At 37.3% G+C, this 21,012-nt stretch overlaps 1 protein-coding gene across 2 annotated transcripts in view; it reads left to right on the top strand.

The window, feature by feature from the left end:
- epha10 (EPH receptor A10) overlaps nt 1-21,012 on the top strand; it is a 437,494-nt gene that overhangs the window by 71,574 nt on the left and 344,908 nt on the right. For both annotated transcript variants that reach the window (XM_077548084.1, XM_077548081.1), the window contains exon 5: nt 16,784-16,845. In XM_077548084.1, coding sequence (XP_077404210.1) covers nt 16,784-16,845 — 62 coding nt within the window. The remainder of the gene's footprint in view (nt 1-16,783; nt 16,846-21,012) is intronic.

Here is a 21,012-nt window from a genome sequence, read left to right as displayed (position 1 = left end):
ACTGACAACTTTATCAACTGCATAACGACTACAAATATCTCAAGGGTCATAACAACTGCACATCGACAGACACCAGTCATCATCACAAGAGACATAGCAACTGACAACTTCACCATCACAAGGGACATAGCAACTGACAACTTCACCATCACAAGGGACATAGCGACTGACATCTTCACAAGGGACATAGCAACATCATAACAATACAATGACACAATGACCTAACCCAAAACACAGTCATAAGACAAACCTTCTGTAAAAAGCTAATTAAAACTAAACAAATTGAAAACAACAAAAACTAGCTATAATGAAAAATCCCAAACTTTTATAATCCTCCTCCGTACTTGTGCAAGTGCAATGACAATAAAGACATTGTTCAATTCAAATCCATGCAGTGTAATTGCCAGGACTCCCAAAACTTTCATCCACAGCATACTTTCACTACTTTATCTATCAATCTAGACTTACATTCATGAATCACACATCTCTTCTTTCCACCTCCTTCTTCTTTTCCCCTCTTTGTGCCATCTGCAAGAGATAATTATTCCCAAACAAGCAGTCCCCTGGGTGAGATTGTGTTATCCGAAGCTACCTTCATTAAAAAAACTAAATGTAAAAATGCCAGAGCTGTGTGGATATCTTCACTGTCGTGAAGGGAAACCAATGGCTGGATTTTGTTGTTGTGCCGGTAAGTCAGCCTACCTAACACATCCATAACACCAAATCATGCAAGACGTGAACGAGAGGAAAAGATTTGTTTATCATCCATGGAAGTGGTTAAGCAGGCACGGAAGCATGGCATATGGCATGTATGTCTCTCCGGGGAACCATCAATACTTTGAGGCACAGTTGATGTCCTTTGTCTTCTGTAATCGCTCTAAATGTCCTTGTGTGCAAGCTACAATTGCACTCAACCGTTACGCTGGCACATGCACGGCAGCATGGAAACAATACATTTGGCAGGTAGATTAATGACAAATCCAAAATGACAAGAGGAAATGTAAATAAGGGTTGTGTATGTCGGCTTGGCCTGCAGCCACCCGCGCCGGCGCACACGCACATGTCCAATAGAAGAGCAAGCTATTTACATAATAGAGTTGGACAATGCACAGGGAAAAGGTAATGCATCCCATACTTATGTCAGCATAACCTCGTGTACAGCAAACTGCAAACTATAGCAGAAGACAATGACACGGCCTTAAAGATGAGCGTGTCTGGAACAATTCACATGGAGACCATCTGTGTTTTTATCACGAGCAATTCACGACTTGATGCAAACGCTTGCTTGGCATGCAAATATCGCTTGTGCTTATTAGTGGCTGCTGGAGCCTACAGGCTATGATCAATCAGAAACACTATATGCATCTTACTCCAGCAGGGTTCTGATAGTTTGGGATTTTTGATTGTAGTTATTTTTATTTTTTTGTAAATTGGGTTAGTTAAATTTTTTTTTTTAGAGCGGGTTTATTAGACTATAGCTAAGTTTCATCTTTATTTACAAACCTGTTCAAAACACTAGCAGAAAGAGCTTTTTTGCAACATGGCCCTGGTTGATCTCTTATACTCTGCTGCCACCTGCTGGCGTTTTTTGTAATAACTACCATTGCTTTAAGCAACCTCTTCAGGTCAGAGGCTTCATCAAAGCCTTCTGTATGCTCTAGCATAAGAAAACATAAATGTTTTTTTTTACATTTTTGGGAGCAAATAAGTTACTTGTTTATTTTACTTTATTTTATTTTATATGATGTAATTAAGGAAAGGAAACTACCATTCTCAAACAACTATTTGACCTTCCTAAATACCAAAATAAATACATTTAAAATGAACTCTAAAAGCTCATGTATGATATTAATTGACAAAGGCAAAATTTTCATCACAATTACATTGGCGAACACTATTTTTTGTTGAGTTAGATCTGACAGCTGCTTTCACCAAATTTTTAGGTGCAGAATCCAAAATTGATTTCAGTTTTTGTTAAGTTTTTGTTTTATAGGATTCCCGTTTTCTTGAGAAATATTAAATAAATGGCTATGTACAGTTTGTAATTAAAACGCTAAGGTGGAATAATTACAGAAACCATGAAAAAAATGTCACATAGCATCGGAAAAGATTAACCCGCTGGCCAGTTGCTTGCCTCATTGGATGCCCATCCCCGTGTTGTCATGAGTTAGGATAGCTAGCTAGTAGCGGTGTACATTTCTCAACAAAAGATGATTTGATGTGTCTTTTAAAAAAAAAAAAAAATTATACATGGGGTGTGAAATGATTAGAAGACGGTTCGAATTGTAAGTGTAACAAATCGGTTTGATTTAGTGGGATTACAATTGGATTTGATATGGTACGGCTCAATTCAAGAGGGACCTTTTAGTTGTCATTTTGCATACTTTTTTTTTTCCATTTCATTTCATGTCATTTTGCATACTTGAGAATGAACTTGTCAGTACTGTGGTGTCATTTCCTTCTAAGCCATATCTCCAATAAAACACGATTCAATATATATCTCTATATCTTTTTGATGTATTTCAAAGTGCTGTCAGTTTGGTTTGATTCGATGCACTTGCATCTTTTCAATTAAAAAAACAAACATTTTACGGTTCAAACCGGTATTTGTTATACCTCTACCAGCTAGCTCTACGCTCTAGTTATTGGCTTCAGGTGAGGCAAAACATAAGGTTAAGAGAAAATGATTTTACAGATCTGCTGGGAGCTGCACACACCGCTCACCACAGCTCAATTGTGATTGAACAAACAAGTTGCCACGTAGGTGTTAAATGAGTCCAATCGAATAATCAACTCTTCTTACTACAGTTTTTCTACTAGGGCTGGGTATCGATTCGGTTTCAATTCACAAGAGTTCAGTTCGATTAGATTTCGATTTTTCCGATTCGAGTCACTTTACTTCGATCCGATATTGAAAACAAGAAACAAACAAAAAAATTGGCCTTTAAAATTTTGTTTTCTTGTTAATTTATGGGAAAAAGATAAAGTAATCGATTTCTGGTTTTATGAATCTATATCAGACTCGAAAAGGAAAATCGATTCAAATTTCTTTTAATCCCAGCGTTACTTTCTACAGCTAATCAGCTGAATTTTGCTTATAGGGAGGGTAAACTGTGAGACAAAACTTCAACTCCATCCTTTCAAACAAAGTTGTGGCTCCAATGCAGCATTTTTCTCTCCCAATCCCATAACCACTGCATCATCAGAACACAATCTACTTTTGGTTGCTTTCACCGCCTTCTCAAGACTTCTGAAGGACATTGTGAACATAGGTGGACCACAGAGAAGCAGCACTCCAGCCACCAGTAAAAGCTATTGTAGCATCCATACTCGGTCAGCACTTCTGCAAGGATGAACCCAAGGTCATCTCCTAGCCCGAGATCTGACAGGGTCCAAATCTTCAGAGAGGAAGAAGAATATGTTACAAGCTCAAGGCGGCCCGTTTATGCCGAGTGTGCAGAACTCACTGATTCAGTATCAGGACCAACTGGTGACGATTCCAAGGACAATATCGAGAATATGAAATGCAAAAAATCCTGCAATTCCACATCACAGGAAAGTGATCATATGATATACGATATATATCATATATCATATGATATATATGATATGATGTATAAAATCATATGACACCAGTACTTTAAATATAGAGTATCTTTTCATCTAAAGGTAACAGGGAAAACAAATGCAAATTGTCCTTCCAGAATTGACATTTTCAGAAGCAAGAACCCCAAAGGCAACTTGACTGGATTTGGATTTTACCCTCTGAATGGCATAAGCTCCTCTGACAATAGTTCCCCCGAGAGGATGCTGATCAGTTTTCCGGCGCGTCTAACACAAGCAAGGTCAAGCTTAAGAGAATCATAAATTGAATTCATGTGCGCCGTGAAAGCAGTAATTTGAGGACAGGTGTAAATGGTGTCTCTTCCTCGTGGCGAAAACTTTGAGCTCAATGTCATCCGTGTGGGTTACAAAAGCAACGAGTGTTTCTCATCCACTGCGAACACGAGACAGACTGCAGCAGCACGAATAACGTTGTTTACAAGTTTGAGTCTGCTGTTACCTTGTGGACATTCATCATCGAGCATCAGCGCTTATCTGCTTGCGCTTTTGTCAGTTGCATTACTGGTATCCATGTTATCTGCGCTATTGTTAGAAATTGTTACAGGTATAGATACAAAACCAAGAAACAGCCTTTTTCCAGGGAAATGTACATTTTATAAAAAAAAATATATAAATAAAACTTAAAATAAAACTTTTTATTGGCAAGAAGCAATTATTAAATACTCAAAGTACCTTACCAATATGTTTATTTTTTCAATATAGGGTACAGTATTTACTATGCTTTTGCTATGATGGATTGGTTGGCTAGTTAGCATTAGTATCGGGAAAAACTGGTTAACCTATTTAACTATGGTGAGTTGGGCCTGGCCAAATAAAACGCCTTTTTAATGTGGGACACATTTTTCTTATTAATACTTTGCAATAAAAATAGATTACATGATTTTTAGACAGGTTCTCTTAATTTCTTTGTGAATAGCGTATATCTCCAAATGAAGAATGTACATAAAATACAATGACTAATTGATTATTTGATAACTAATCATTTATAAGATAAATCGATTAATCATTTAGGGGGACCTGTTTAATTTAAAATGGTCAGAATTTCAGCCTTTCATCAATACATTTTCTCATATTTATTCAGTCCTCCATGAAAGCAGACTGGTTATCGTTAATGAATCAAAATAAAAATTTACACACACAAAAACCTTGCTTTTATTTTGGAAACAAAGATCAACATTTTATTTTCCTGTTTTCAGACATGTAATAGACTAAACCAGTAATTGAAGCATCATTCGTTAAGAAATGGATGGAAATTAACCCCAAAAAATTTTAACGCCAAAATAATCAACAGTTTAATCGAGTATTAAAATACTCATTAGTTGCAGCCCTAGTATATAAACAGGATTATCATAAACAAAATCATTACATTACAGCATTACGGGCAACAGTATATAATTTTGTCCGTTATCCAGACGGATGTCACTTGAAGTTGACTTGCTCCCATTTTCTGTCAAGTTCCTCCCAAAGGTGTTCAATAGGGTTGAGGTCGGGGTTCTTAGTCAATTACTTCCAACAGTACATTTATGAATATTATTTTGGACACTGTGGCACTGACATGCTAAAAAAAAGACATCTGCAACTAGTGGGGCAATATATACATATTTGGCATAATATAAAATATCTTAAAATAAACTTTATTGAATTGACTAAAAAAAGTGTAATCTAATCTCTACTATATATGATGTAAGTCATCAATAGAAAGTGAATGGGTATTCCATTTTCTTTCTATCATAGTCCACATAGAAAAAAAAGACATCTACCCTGAATGACATGGCAACGAGAGGGATTTGAGGTAGTGTGGAAGGGTTGGCCGTGTTAAGGGAGGTGCCGGCGAGGGAGTGAGGGTGGCCAGTTATCTCAACAAGATAGCTTGGAGAAAAAGATGTGAAATGCTTGAAGGTGAGACTGAGTGGGGAAAAAAAAAAAAAAAAAAGAATAGCGCAGAGAGGACGGGGAGGCGGGAGTGGGGGAGGCCGGGTTGCACAACAAGGCAAACGGGAGACAAGTTGGGAATAGAGAAGAGGAGGATGAGCTGTGGACCCACAATGAGCAGACTGTGTGTGTGTGTGTGTCAGGGAGAAAGCGGAAGACACAGAAGGGTATTGCTGCATAAGCAGTCTGTCCAGCTGTCGGGACGGTGAAACTCGATGGAGACGAGCGCTGTCAGGACTCTCATCAACATCTCTCTTTCTGATCACAGCAACCCCGTCATTTCTCTCTCTCTCTCTCTCTCTCTCTCTCTGTCCTCTAATATTAGTCCTCGCTCTACCACTTCTCTTCATTTTCTTGTCAGGTGTCCTGTCTCACCCTTGTTGTCTTATTCAAGCAACGTTCGCTGTCTAGCAGTTGAAAGATGGAAAGCTACAAAACAAAAAGGTGCGCATGCTCATGAATATGGTATGTGAGCGTTTGCATCACAAAGAATGTTTTTAGGAATGTTTTTACCGGCATGTCAAATACAGTTACACGTGCTGTAGTATTTAAATAGGCTTTAGTTGGGTGATATGCAACTTCCTGTGGAAATGGATAGGCCTATATTAATACATCATGCTTCTCCTCATTAGGGTTTTGGGAATAAAAAAAAAATCCAATCGTAGGGCACATACCGCAACTCTATTTTGAATCCGGGTCATGGCACCAACTGAAAAGTCTGACTGACTTGCTTGCAATATTAGACTAACAGTAACTACCATAAGACTGTGTATTCTTGGTGGACCTCTTTAATAGTTGCCAGAAAGATCAAGTGCACAGCTTTGGAGCTGTTTTTTTGCCAGAAGCGGAAGAAGGTCTAATGTGTCCAAAATGCTTCCTAATCTACCGAGCCCTTGAGATAATGTGTGACTCGATGGTCAAAAGGTCAAAGTGACACAACGGCCTAGCGTACCATGTTTTTGTCACACCAGAACTAGAACTAATTCCTGCTTCCATGTGTAAAAATTTGGATTGTCAAAATTAGTGCGTTAATTTTGAGTTAATTTAAAGTTAACGCGTGATTAATGACCGCTCCTTACTTGCACAGTCTGCACTGGGGTAATTCCACACACGTCCACGTCAAAATTTACCTGTAATAAATTTAATAATAATGCATACATTTGTGGAGACTTGGGTCAAGTATTTTACAATTTTAAAAATGTGCAAAATTTCACAAGTTACTTCATGTTAAAGATGAGATATCTCTTACACTGAGCTGTCAACAATGTCTTGCAAATGCAATAATGCCATCTAGTGGCAGAAAAATGACCTGAACACAAATTAATATCACACTCGTTTTTTTACAGCACAGTACATCTTTTTCATTTTAACTCAATTTTATGAATTATTATGAAATCAATGTGTCAATGACTAAAAGATGCAGCCATATTTCTATTAGTTTGGCATTTTCCCACTTTTATGTTAAGAGTATGAAAACTTAGGGAAAGAAACATTTTATTGTACATTTAGAACAGATATAAAATTTGCGATTAATCGTTAACTATTGAAGTCATGTGATTAATTCTGACAAAAAATTTTAATCGCCTGACACTCCTAGTAAGAATCATTTGAAATGTAGCCCTACTAGCCTATTGCTACAGTCAATAATAGCTGCCGGGACCGAACAAAAATGGTCAGTGCATTGCCTTGTTTAGCACTGTTGAACAGTCAACCAAGATAGCATTTAGCATTAGCTTAAGTAATAACTGGCCACCAGATTGGCTAGCGATTAAATAGTTATTGGTGAGAATTTAGTGAATATGTGATTTTTTTGTGAAATTTTGAAAATCTGGTCACCCAATAAAGAGCTTGAATGCATCGGGCAATCACTTCTGTGTATGATTTAGTATGCTTATGGGAGCTAGTTAGCACCCAAGTACTATCTATGGGTGCTAATAAGTACCCCAAAGCACTTTTCCTCTGCATTTTGCTAAAAATATCACAAATTGTGAGAATTTTGATTTGACATTTTCAGACACTATTGTTCATATTGTTTTGGCTATTATACAGTTGTGATATGTGATACTGTTGTGGCTAGTCAAAGTATTGATGCTAATGTCAAAGATTTACACTTTTCTTAAATATTCATACTCTTCTTGGTTCCGTTTTGTTCGTGTATTCAATTGAAGACCAGAATTCTATTTTTCAAGCCACATTTCAAGCCTTGGCAGAGAGCTACACTTTCTGGGTTTTGAAGTCTCTATTGTAATGGCATAGCTGTTAGAGCTAAGTGAGATATTTACTTAGGCGATCCCATGGAGAAAATGGCCGTACTATTGGGAGGCTGACCAGATCAGCAGGTGCTGCAGCATGCAGAGTTCTCAAATTGGTTTCGAATGGGAGGCTATGCTAACGTCACATCAACTTCCTCTTTAAGGAGCAGGGGGTGGTCGTAATGGGAGCCACTGAGATGAGATTTGAATAGGAAAAGAGTCCGAGGCTTTTATTCTGACCTTCTAAAGTGGCAACCTTGTGTGCAGTTAAATGCCCTTTTGGTACAAATGTGGACTTTTACACTGTATGAGGAAAGAACTCTCTCTATCTTCTTTTCATAAGGAAAATTCTGGATCTTACTGTTACTATTAGGGCCTAAATGTATGGAATATCAAATCATTTGATGTCTTACATCACGCCCACTGTGATTGGACGTCCCGATGAAGATCTCAGTTTGTTGAATGGTTTCAGCCACTTCTCTTTAGGATTCCAAAACATTGACCGGAATTTACCATATAGATTGTTTTTGACCACAAATGCTGTTTTCTGGTGTGGACAGCGTCTAGAAGCATAATCACAAACAAATACACATCACATGATTATATAAAGTGGAACGCTTAAGTGTTACGGTATCTTCTCAGTGTGCTTATTTGGCAGTGATTACATGCGTTCCAACAACAATTCAAGTACATTTCTCTTTACGTTTTATTTTTTTAAACAGTACGTTTAGACAGCTTGTTTCTGTGGGCACTAACAGGTGGAAAGGCAAATTATGTGTTTACCACTAAAAACTAACTGCAACAAAATATTTTTTTTAATCTCTATTCAGGCTATACGATATTATAAAGTACTGTAGTTGGATTACTGTGGTGTAAAATTTCCAAAATATTTAGATGAAGTGCTAATTTTATCAGCCATTTTAACATTTAGTCTCCGTTTAATCCAGTTTCAATCATGTTTGCTAATTGCTAGTTATCACTTTTAGTGAACCTCATCTCATTTTTAAGTCAAATTTTAGTTCATTTTTATTCCATGTACAGCAATTTGGATGCAGCAATCGTTGTTTTAAAGTGCTTTATAAAAAAAAACAACAACAACAAAGTTGAGTAACAAGAACAAGCATTTTAGTGTTTATTTTAGTCAAAGAAAACAGAATTTTACTCAACAAAAATTGTCAACATTTTAGTCTAATTTTAGTTACGACAAGCATTTTTTTTTTAAATCATCTGTATTTTATTATTTTTTTTAGCCAGATTAATTATTTTACTTCATTTTAGTTTTTAGTTTGCATCCATGTTTAGCTGCCCAGGTGATTTGTGTTAACTCTAGTTCGTTTGCAGTCTTGCAGATCCTAGATTAGGTCTGCCTGCTTTAACTAAACTAGCAAGCCAACTGAATTTATAGTTGACCGACCAGTATAATATATCTCAGTTAGCACAAATTCAACTTGTCACACTGTTATATCAAGTGGCTACTATCGCTACATGCTACAAGCTAGTAAGTTAGCTGTTATTAATTTGCGGTTGTCTTAATGTTATTAGTGGAACAGTATAGCGGTTGGTTTTATGTTATGTTTAAACAACTACCATTTTTTTTTAACTTACCACAATAACTTTGTTGTGAACTGTGATGTGTGTCTTCAGGTTTGTCGTGTTTTTTCCAGCTACTTTGTGCCCACGTTCCTTTCCTTCGAATAGCAAAAGTTATTTTCTCCACTTTAATGGAGCGAAAATGTGTCCATATATGACTCTTCTTTGTCTCGAGCCAAAGCATGGCCGTTAATGCTTTACTTTTAACCTTTCACTGTGAATCCACCTTATGTCTGTGCCATGGGTTTGTGGATGCTGTGAAAGGTGTTTGTGTCACTGTCTGTTAGTGGCTAATTAGATCATATAATTTCCGTCTCGTCTTTTTTAAAATGTCCATAGATTTTAGCCTCGTCTTGTCTTCATTGGTCCATGAAAATGCATACTTATTTAGTTCCAGTTATTGCTTAATAGAGGCTTAAAGTCTCTTTTATTGTAGTTTTCACCCAGTGAAAATGTTTGTTTTAGTTTTTGTAAACAAATTTAACACAAACATTTGCCGACCCAAAACACACTTCAAAAAAAAGATTTTTTCCTCTTTCAAATACTGCTATTGTTTTGGATTTGATTTTCCTTGTTGTTGTTGTTTAGTATGTGCTGAAATGGAACAGCAAGGTTTTGGACTGTCAGTTCCAATAAACATCCACATTAAGGCAGAACAGAGCAGGAAAGCAGAACCCACGTGTGTCTCCTGTCCTCCTCATCCTCTCACCTACACGTCCTTATCGTTCCCATTCAGCTTCTCACTGTAGAGTAATTTTTTCTGTCTCTTCCAGCATCTTTCTTCCATTTCAGTCTCTCGCATAAACTGCCTCGTCTTAAGTGTGTTTATCCTCCACAGTGTAGCGCGTGATGTAGGCCCGGAGTGAGGAAGAACACACTTTAATGTGTCAAGAGGTGTTACTGATTGAGTTGCAGACTATTGTACTTGACAGGTGTGCTAGTTTAGTACAACCCATGTCTCACATTGGCCCTCAATAGAGCTGCTGAGATTTGGGTATTGCATTGTTGCTTGATATTTGCCTTCACCTGAGAGGTTATGTTTTGCTTGTTTTGCTTTGTTTGTTTGTTTGTTTGTCCATCTGCACTCTACTCAATTTCCCTGAGTAGTGGATGTGAGGTAAGAATAAATTTAGAAAGAGCGTGGGGATTTTAAATTCACTGCACAAGTCAATGGCACATTGAAGTTATGCAGAAAAGGATTAGGGCCAGTGAAGAGAGAGAGAAAAAAGGTTGTCAGGATTATGACTTTATTCTCAGGATTATGACTTTAAAGTCAGAAAGTGAGAATTCTCACTTTATTCTTAGAATTCTGACTTTAAAGTCAGAATTCTTACTTTATTCTCAGAATTCTGACTTTAAGTGAGAATCCTGACTTTAATCACAGAATTCTGACTTTTAAGTGAGAATTCTGACTTTAATCACAAAATTCTGACTTTATTCTCAGAATTTTGACTTTAAGTGAGAATTCTGACTTTAATCACAGAATTCTGACTTTAAAGTCAGAATTCTTACTTTATTCTCAGAATTCTGACTTTAAGTGAGAATCCTGACTTTAATCACAGAATTTTGACTTTATTCTCAGAATTCTGACTAAAAGCCAGAATTCTTACTTTAATGTCAGAATTCTCACTTTAAAGTCAAACTTTTGTGATTAAAGTCAGACTTCTCACTTTAAAGTCAGAATTCTAAGAATAAAGTGAGAATCCTGCCAACCTTTTTTTTTTTTTGCTTTTTACTGGCCTAAATCCTCTTCCGTAAAGTTCAAGCCTCCTTATCTAATTACCATTTTTTTCCATTTGAAACAAAGCGTGCCCACTCTATCCCCGTTAAACAAAAACAAATGTTCTGCTTATGTTCGCTGTCCAGCATATCAGAGTTGGCATTATAGCATAGCCACCCTCGGCTTCGTGTCAATGCCATATGGTGAGGCAAGATCTGATGTCTGTTATTATACTGCGTGATTGGTGTGTCTCTTATCATTTGCAGAGCAGCAAACTGTAAGCTACAGAGACAAGTGCAAGGAGGTGGAGAGCTGTGACATGTTTGGGGTTGTGACATATTCGGTTGCTTGGCTGCGTAGCGCTGCCATATGGTGAGACCATTACTGCTGAGTATGCTGTACAGAGTTAATAATCTGATTCATTGAAATTGAGTGCTGTAAATAGGACTGAGAATTGTTCATGATGCTGGGAGTTGAAACTTGTTTAGAATTAGAATCATCAACTGCTGAAAATTGGGTTCATAAAGCACCCAGAACCAGAAATAATCACTTGTGTTGTATTTGGTTGTAAATATTATTTACATTTGCACATTAAAAGGATTGGACCTTGTTTATTGAGCAAAATATACATTATGTTCTTGGTGACCATAAGTAAGCAGGGTTAAAAACAATCTGCAGTAAGTTTATTGCCCTTTTTAGTCCTTTGTGTAGACCAGGGGTCAGCAACCTTTAATGTCCCCCCAAAAAAGGAGCCATTTTAGTCCAAATAAACCAACAAAAAATCAGTTTGGAGCCACAAAACATTTGAAGATTGTGATGAATGAAACAGTGTGTTAGTGTTAGTTTAATGTACCGAGGGGCTCAAAGCTAATTAGAGCTGCAACATAATAGAAGAATATGCAGCATTCAATACGTAGAAGATTCATTTTCTTCCACCTTTCGTCTTCCATTTTTGGATTTTTGGGGGTAATTTTTCAGACTTTATTTTTCATAATTTTTTTGACTTTTCTGTCATTTCTCACAAGTAATTTGTGGACATTTGGTAATTTTCTGCCTCCATTCTTCCCTTTTGGACATTTTATGGCAATTTTGTCTATTTCACGGTAATTTTTGGGATTTCTTCTTTTGTTTTTGGCTATTTTATAGTTACTTTTTGAAAATTTTCTTTTTTGCCAATTTTTTTGACTTTTTGGGCAATTCAAAAGTCATTTTATGGTAATTTTCTGCCTTCTTTTGTTTTTCGATTTTTCTATGGTTACTTTTTGATTGTTTTCATTTCTGCCTTTTAAAATAAATTCTTGGACATTTTTGGCAACTTCATGTACATTTTATGGTCATTTTCTGCTTTTCCTATGGTCACGTTTTGGACATTTTTAGACACACCTTTAATTTCTCTTTTCCTGAATTAAAAAAATTGGAAAATGTAATAGTTTTTGAATATAATTCTGTTTCATTAAATCATTAATTAATTTAAAGAACATTTGATAAAAAAATATATACATATTTAAAAAAAAAAAATCATTAATTTCTACAATTTTTTTTTAGATCCACAGGGAGCCATAGGAGAGGGACGAAAGAACCACATATGGCTCCAAAGCCGCAAGTTGCAGACCCCTGGTGTAGACCTTTTGTGTTTTTCTTTTGCAGGACTGCACAACGGCGTAGAAGTTAGTGAAATACTGTCCGTAAGAGCGAGAGTCATAAACAGCGCAACCTATGGATGACTTTTGAGCTGTAAACACTGTCATAAAGATTAACAGTCAAGTTTCATAAGCCGTAAAGTACTGCATTGGCTCGACCTCTTTGGCTTCGGACCATGCATTTGCTGTTTATCAACCGCATGGATACTGCTCTCAGTTTGGATTTGTTGACTTAAATATTTTTATCTCAATTTTCTTCTTCATTAATATTATATATACTGTATATATATATATAAAAAAAAAGAATGTGAAAACTTTTGAAAAGGTGATAAGAGGGCGGTTGAGTGTGGATGCTCACATTGCCATCGAAGGCACAGACTAAGTGCTAACTAGTGGGTGTAGTGACTGATATTCACACTCATGTACAATGTGAGGTGCGGTTTCAAACAATTTCATATGAAAGCAACACTTAAGGTATATTTATTAAGGGTGGAATGGATGTATAGAACAAAGCATGTTTTATTTTATTTTTAAAATTTTTTTTTTACAGCTACCCTGTTTTACTGGATTTTGTCTGATTTAGCAAGGCCCACAGAATATTGTGTTCTATTGATATAAAAACATGCAAAAGAAAGATTAGAAATTCTTCTTTCATCAGGAAAAAATATGTATCTGTTTCCGTTTTGCAGCAATTAGCATTAGAATATAGCTAAGTTTCATCATTATTCACAAACCTGTTGACAAAAAGAGCTTTTTGCAACATGGCCCTGGTTGATCTCTTATACTCTGCTGCCGCCTGCTGGCCGTTTTTTTGTTGTTGTAATAACTACCATTGCTCTTCAGTGTCTTCTTCAGATCAGAGGCTTCATCAAAGCCTTCTGTATGTGCTAGGATAAAAAAAAACAACAACCAAAAAACCATGGCAATATTTAAAATAGAACTTTTTTATATGTTTTTGAGAGCAAATTAGTTAATTATTATTATTATTATTATTTTTTTACCTTTGCAGCTTCATGAATGACTGACTTTGAAACATGTCTACCTGCTATGTTTAAAAAAAAAAAAATGTAGACAAAACAGCTGTCTCGATGTTATGCTTTGTTTTATAATTTTAAAATTTAGTGCTGGCCATCTGTTTTTTTCTTGCCAGGTTGTGGCTAGTAGAACTAATTAGAACTAGACCGCTCTGCGCAACCACATGAGGTGTCAGTCATTACTATTAAAGATATGATGCGCTTTTTTTGCGTAGCACTGACCATCGTTCAGGACGCTCGGCGAGATTTGTTGTCGAATCACACGACCTCGAGTGTGTTTGTTAACCCGGCTTCAACAAACTTACCAAGCACACTACTTGTCTGGCTGTCCTCCCTGTCATTCAGCCACCTTCATTCCGTTTGTCATTTCAATCCCCCCCCTCCTCCGCGGGTCCGTCTCTCTGCGTCAGCCTCCCCCCACCACCCTCTGTCTCTTCGTATGGCGGAGAAGTGACGGATTGACTGAATGTCTGTCTCTCTGTGGGAAATGAGCCCGCTAATGTGGCGGACTTGGCTTGTTCCGTATTCATCTGTAAGCCTGTGAATCACTCTGCGACTTCGGAGGCTGTCGCGTGCACCGCAGCACATCTGCTTCCCTTCCAAAAGTCAAACGGAGCGCAAAATGAGCGGTGAATATAAATCCATTTCCTGTCTCTTTCAGGTCTTCATCAGTCCATCTTTAGGCTTTTTTTTTGCTCCGTCGCGTCATTCCGTTTCTCTACGGCACCTCTCAATCTCCCCTTTCACCTGCTGTCACACATGTACTATGATTATTTTCTGCAATCGGTGGTGTCCCTTTTTCCGTCTCCTTATCCCCTTTAATCATTATAATATCCATTCTACTTATTCCCCCTCTGTCCGCCCCGTCACCCTCACCCATGCAGGGAGAGAAAGAGGCCTGTTATGAAAAGGTATCAAAAAGTCAGTCAGACAAAGCTCTCTCCAGCTGGCAGGGAAACTGACAGGCAGGAGTCTGACGGTCGCCAGTTTTGGCTGCAGGTATTAAGGTATAAATAATCCATAAGTCAATCAAAGACAATAGCGTAGCTCAGTGCAGTGACCTCACTGGACCTGGGGTAGATAGCTGGCCAGGGGGCCAGTATTAAGCGGTGGCTTAACCACTGAATTACAATATAGTCAATAATTCAAAACAGGCTCGCAGTTCTGCTATTCTGACACCCGCTATCAGTGAATGTTAAAAGGTTGTAAATTGCAGGGTGGAAATCCACTCCAAAGGGCTTCCACTATCTTTTTGAATCTCCCATACTGAAGTTTTTAGTTATCTCCATTTATTTATGCATATGCTCATACTAAATCCTCTGAGAGTCGTCATTGTTAACGTTTGGCCATCTATCAAAACCTTCTAGATTATCACAGTGCCTTTTATAGCTTCAAGTTCTCCTCTGTTGTATGCAGAAGCACTATGAAATACTCCAATTCAAATATTACTTGCTTGTTATTAGAATTATCTTACTTCCACTATGAAAGTACTTTTTAAAACTCATTCACTCCCAGCCATTTTCACTGAAGCAACCTCTTTCGCTCCAGACTGTTTCACTGGATTTTGACAGATTTTGGAAGGCCCATAGAATATTGTGTTATTGCTATAAAAACATGGAACCTACCAAAAGAAAGATTAGTCTCTTCTTTCATCAAGAAAAAAGTATATTTATAGCAATTAGCATTAGAATATAGCTCATTTTCATCATTATTCACAAACCTGTTGAAAACACTGGCAAAATGAGCTTGCTGCAACATGGCCCTGGTTGATCTCTTATACTCTGCTCCCACTTGCTGGCTGTTTTTGTAATAACTATCATTCTAAGCATTCTCTACAGGTCTGCATTAAAGCCTTCTGTATGCTCCAGTATAAAAAACGTATAAATATGTCTTTGGGAGCATGATAATATTTAAAATAGAACGCATTCATATGTTTTTGGAGGCAAATTAGTTAAATTAAGTTAATCCAAAGTGACTCCAATCCAAAGTATTCAATTTATTGAACTCACAAGTCATTAAACTTAATATATTCACTTTGGACTAACTTAATTCAATCATGTGTTACCGATTGAAATAATTTTTTAAAAGTTGATCAACAATTCAATTTGTAATCTTAAATTGGTTCAACAATTCTCTTTTTTGTGCACTCCTGGTCCTTGAAGGCCGGAGTCCTGCAGGTTTTGGATGTTTCCGTCCTCCAACACACCTGATTCAAATAATCAGCTCATCAGTAAACTTTGCAGAAGCCTGATAATAACGATCTTTAGAATCAGGTGTGTTGGAGAACAGAGCAATCTTAAACCTGCGGGATTGGGGAAGCCTGGTCTAAATGGTGGCGCCGGCGGTGTGATGTGGTTTTGTTGGATTTGATCAAGGCGCAGGCAGACACACGTGGCGTTCCACAAACGTGTGTGGATTCATCCGTAAGGGGAGATCTCGCAGTTTATCTGCATAAACGCACTTTGCACTCACAAATCTCATCTAAGTAAGTAAGTAAATTTTTGTTTCCGCAGTGTCAACCATGTGTTCTTCCACCCTTCCTGATTTTAATGGGAAAAGAAGGGGAGACGCTTCGATTGGCTCGGAGTCGGCTGCGTTCCATCCCACAATGATGCCAATGACCCTTAAGCCCAATTCTTCCTGTGAAAAGTCTAAAAAAAAATCCCAAAAGAAAGAAAACTCCACCAAGGCGCAGGGCCCCAGTTGAATGCGTCTCAATATCTTTTTTTGCTGTCTTCTTGTCCACTTTGGATCAATTTTCCTGCACATCGCAGCCAACACGCCCTCTCGCCCTCTTGCCAAGTTAAAGACAAACACATTCGTTTGTTAATTAATCTCGTACTGTACTTGAAATGAGTTGTATTTGCGCATCGATTGTGAACTCCCTCCCGCACTATCACAACACAACTAAGTTTTACCCTTCACATTCTCCTCCGGGACATTTAGAATGAGAGGGTTCCCCGCTCGATTCTAATTTCTTCTCCTTTTCAGGATTGATCGTTCTACACCTTGCGAGGGCGACGGTGAGAGGAGGACTGATATGGAGAAAAAGGGTAGGAATGTCTTCTCTTGACACAAGTGGCGCGAGTTGATTCGAACACAGTGCTCGGGTCACAGAGGGGGAGATGATGCGTTTATCAGATGAAATTCTGTCGCTTATGCATGTGACACCTGTTTCTTCCCGCATCATCTTCCGCTCAAAGAACGTTATGAGAAAATGAAAGGGAATTATGTAGCGGCTCCTTTTTTGGGATGGCTGACAGTTGTCTTGCCAGCTGTTTAGGCCTTCTGTGCAAGAAGCCCCAAATAGCCCGAGGCGGTGTTTTTGGGCGACAGGGCATGTGATTTGCTTTGTGTGAGAATATAGAGCGAAGATGCAGAAAGTAAAAAAAAAAAAACAATAAACTAATGCTAGTGTCTCGCAAACTTCTGTTGAAATAATCAGTAAAATTCTATGAAATTCATTACGTAGAGGTGCATGCAGAATTACAAGTCATCCCCTAATGACAAAAAGACGTCAGAGACTCATGCAGACTTACAAAGCAAAAATCACCGTTCATTTCTAGTTGACTGATTTTGTTGTCCTTTTTCCCCGAAATCAAAACGTTTGCGTGAACCCAAAGCGTGCTGACGAAAGCTTAGCCGTGATGCAACCGAGCTGCCAGATTTCTGCTCTCTAGTTTTTACTTTGAAGCCCTCATTGAAGCAATGGGCCTCCTTGGTTTTGGCAGCCACCTGCAATGTTCTCTCCTCTGGCAACATCACAGTGTGATTTTACAATGAAGGGCAAAACAACACAAAGACGATTTCTCGAAAAGTTTGAAGTGAAGAGAAATATGTTTATTTTTATTTGTACAGTAACTCCCCAATCTAAAAGATGAATTTAAAATATTTAGATTAGAATTTTTACTGTGTATAGTATACTTACCTTAGAATGACAGCTTTAAAAACATTTTACCCTTACACTGATTTGTAATTAAAGGAATAGCATCAGTCTCATTGTCATGACAACCATGAATCCTCTATTTTACTGGTCTGGCACGTTTTATTTGTTAGCTGGTGTGGTCAAATTGGATACTGCATGTCTTACTACAATTAAGGAATCTGAATGTGGGGGAACCTTGGAAACGCAGCACTTATCATCATAAAATGTATTATGAAATATATCAATTCAACATTTTTTTCCAATTTGCAATGTGCTAGCAACTGAGCACTTCTTACACACCTGAATAAAAAAAGTGAGGGAGAGTAGGAGAAACGATTTTGTCTCACTCCCACCTTGACTCTCCCTGACTTCTCCTGCTCCGCCCACCTCAGCCTTTCACATTCACTCACCCAACCCTGGTTTCTTACTCCAGCATGATTATTTGCAGTCTTGCCTGGTGTCTCTTTTATGTCTTTTCTTCCCTCCTCATTTCCTCCTTCCCTGCGAGGGAGGGAGGGAGGGAGGGGGGGGGGGTGTCAAGAGGTAGGGGAGGAATGATGGAGAAAAGGTCAGGTGCTTAGAATGGAAGTGGGAGGCAAAATAAGGGAATAGCTCAGAGAACCAAAACAGATCTCTGCTGTGTGTGTCCTTAACCTCGGTGTCATTCTCTGTGGGCTGTGGAAGCTCACTTCCTTGACCCTGGTTGTTCATTTGAGGTTGCATGCCTGTGATATTTTTTGAAGATTTCCTAGTTACTGTTTTCATTATTACTGTAACCTTTCATCATTCTGTGTAAATGTGTATGAAGAGGGATGTAAAAAAAAAAAAAAAAAGTCTTCACTGAAATCCTTAAGAATCTTTATCTTTTTTTTTTTTTTTAAATTTTGCTTTTATTTTATTAAGAAACCTGTCCATGGTGCAAAAAAAATGGGAAACACTAAACAAGAATGTTAAAAAGTTGTAAAAAATTATTTTACTGTACATTTTGAATGCACAATGTGTGATTAATTTGCGATTAATCATAATCACATTTTAGAATTTTGATTAATCACAATTAAAAAGGCTTTTATATCAATTTTTCCCCCCGCCAAATTTGAAGAGCATCGGGTTATTTGTTAATTCTTTTGACTTTTAATGTTATGAGGACGTCTTCAACATTTTTTTTGATCCACTGCACACGCTCGTCCCTCTCTTTTTCTAATCAGTTAATTTCTTACATAATTTAAAATGGAAAAAATTTGACCCCAGTATTTTTGACATGAACAAATATTCTAAATGTGATAAGCAAAAATGTATTAAATGCTTTACTTTAATGCATGTAATTATGTTTATTGCTCAAACACAACCTGTGCTACCTTAAATGTAGCCATCCGCTGTCACGTTAAAGGATAATCTGACAGCACGAACGTATCTATCTATCTATCTATCTATCTATCTATCTATCTATCTATCTATCTATCTATCTATCTATCTATCTATCTATCTATCTATCTATCTATCTATCTATCTATCTATCTATCTATCTATCTATCTATCTATCTATCTATCTGTGTGTGTGTAAACCGTTAAAACCATCCGTTTTAATAGTTTCGATTAATTTCCATTGTATTATTTGTCATGCTCTATAGAAGTGGCATATCACCGTCGGTGTTTTATCATTGGTTGTATTTACCTATGTGAACTCGTCTCAAGTAATTGATATATAAAATAACTGATATAATAAGTGAAGTGGTGCGGCAGTGTGGCTGTGACCTTGAACAATTACATTTATTTTACATGACCACTCATTGACTGCTTGGAAGATCACACATTGATTTCTTAGACCCTTTAATCAATTACTTCATAACACTATGGATTTACTCAAAAATTCCATTAGGAAGCAAGATAATTTAATCAAAACGTATCTGCATTTACCATGAATCTTCTTGTGCTGACATTGTAGTTTGGCAAGTGCAGAGCGGGATTGCACGGCTTCCATCCTTTAGTCTCTTTTGTTATTGTCATGTCACAATACTCAACATTGCAGTATGAATATAATTTATTGTACATCAGGTATTCATTCAAATTCATAGCCATACAGCTTTGTAAATAAATGATGGCATTACTCTTATTGTGTCCCACGGCTAGTAATGTTCTGGGAACTCTTTCGAGAGGCTGTTAGTTGAGAAGAAGTCCAGACATTCTGTCTGTCAGACATCCAAGCAGTCTTGTCCATTGAAAGCCATTATGACTTTAAGATGAGGCAATAAACGCAACCTCAGACAGGTCCATTACTGGCGGCCCCTTGCCTGTTGGTCATGCAGTCCATCTGTCCGTCCCTGCAGACCTCGGTGGCCAACTGCGGCACCACCAGAGGGTTTAACAATTATTCGGATTATTATCGCAGTAAGCACAGAACACATTTCATCCTTTCCTCATGTAAAGTGAGACCTCTAGGGGGACCGGCTAATTATTTTTCAATCCATAAAATCCATTGCAGCAATTTGCCTCATGCTACCATAATTACTTGACATTTGGAATCAAAGAAATTAGTGTGTGTTTTTTTTGTGGCTTTTGAGAAAGGACACCACACGGGACCTTCAAGAGGATGTTCGTTTGGTGTAAGGCTCTGCTGAGCTTGCCTGTGCCAGCACATACACTACATACACAAAATGTCATTTTTAGATGAGGTAAACAAAAGTTAAAACTTTTGTTATAAACAATTAACCCCCTGTTATGTTGTGGGTCAAAATGACTCACTTTCAAGTTAAAAATCGTTCAAACTTGGCACTAACATGGTTCATTTTGACATATTTGTAATGAAAACAATTAAAATGCTTTCAGAACATTGATCATTTACTGGGTCAAATCAACCCAACATAGTTATTTTTTTGCTATGAAGCATCTCATTAACAGATTAAGAAATTGATAAATTAAATGTATTTGCAATGAAAATGAAACTAATAATAAGATATAACCATATTTATTGGGTTTGTTTTGGAATATTAACTCATTTGCTCCCCAAAACTTATAAATACATTCTATCTTAAATATTACCATGCTCCCAAAGACGTATTTATATGTTTTTTTTAAAATATGCCAGAGCGTACAGGAGGCTTTGATGCAGCCTCTGAACTGAAAAGAATGCTTGAAGCAATGGTAGTTACAAAAACGGCTAGCAGGTGGCAGCAGAGTATAAAAGATCAGATAACAATGAAACTTTGCTATATTGTAATGCTAATTGCTGCAAAAGGGAAACAGATAGAAATATATACATTTTTTCCTGATGAAAGAAGAGACTCTAATCTTTCTTTTG

This window comes from Vanacampus margaritifer, chromosome 17 (genome assembly GCF_051991255.1).
Source record: "Vanacampus margaritifer isolate UIUO_Vmar chromosome 17, RoL_Vmar_1.0, whole genome shotgun sequence".
NCBI classification, from domain to species: domain Eukaryota; kingdom Metazoa; phylum Chordata; class Actinopteri; order Syngnathiformes; family Syngnathidae; genus Vanacampus; species Vanacampus margaritifer.
Note: the sequence above shows the minus strand (reverse complement) of the source record. Positions and strands in the feature narration are given on the sequence as shown.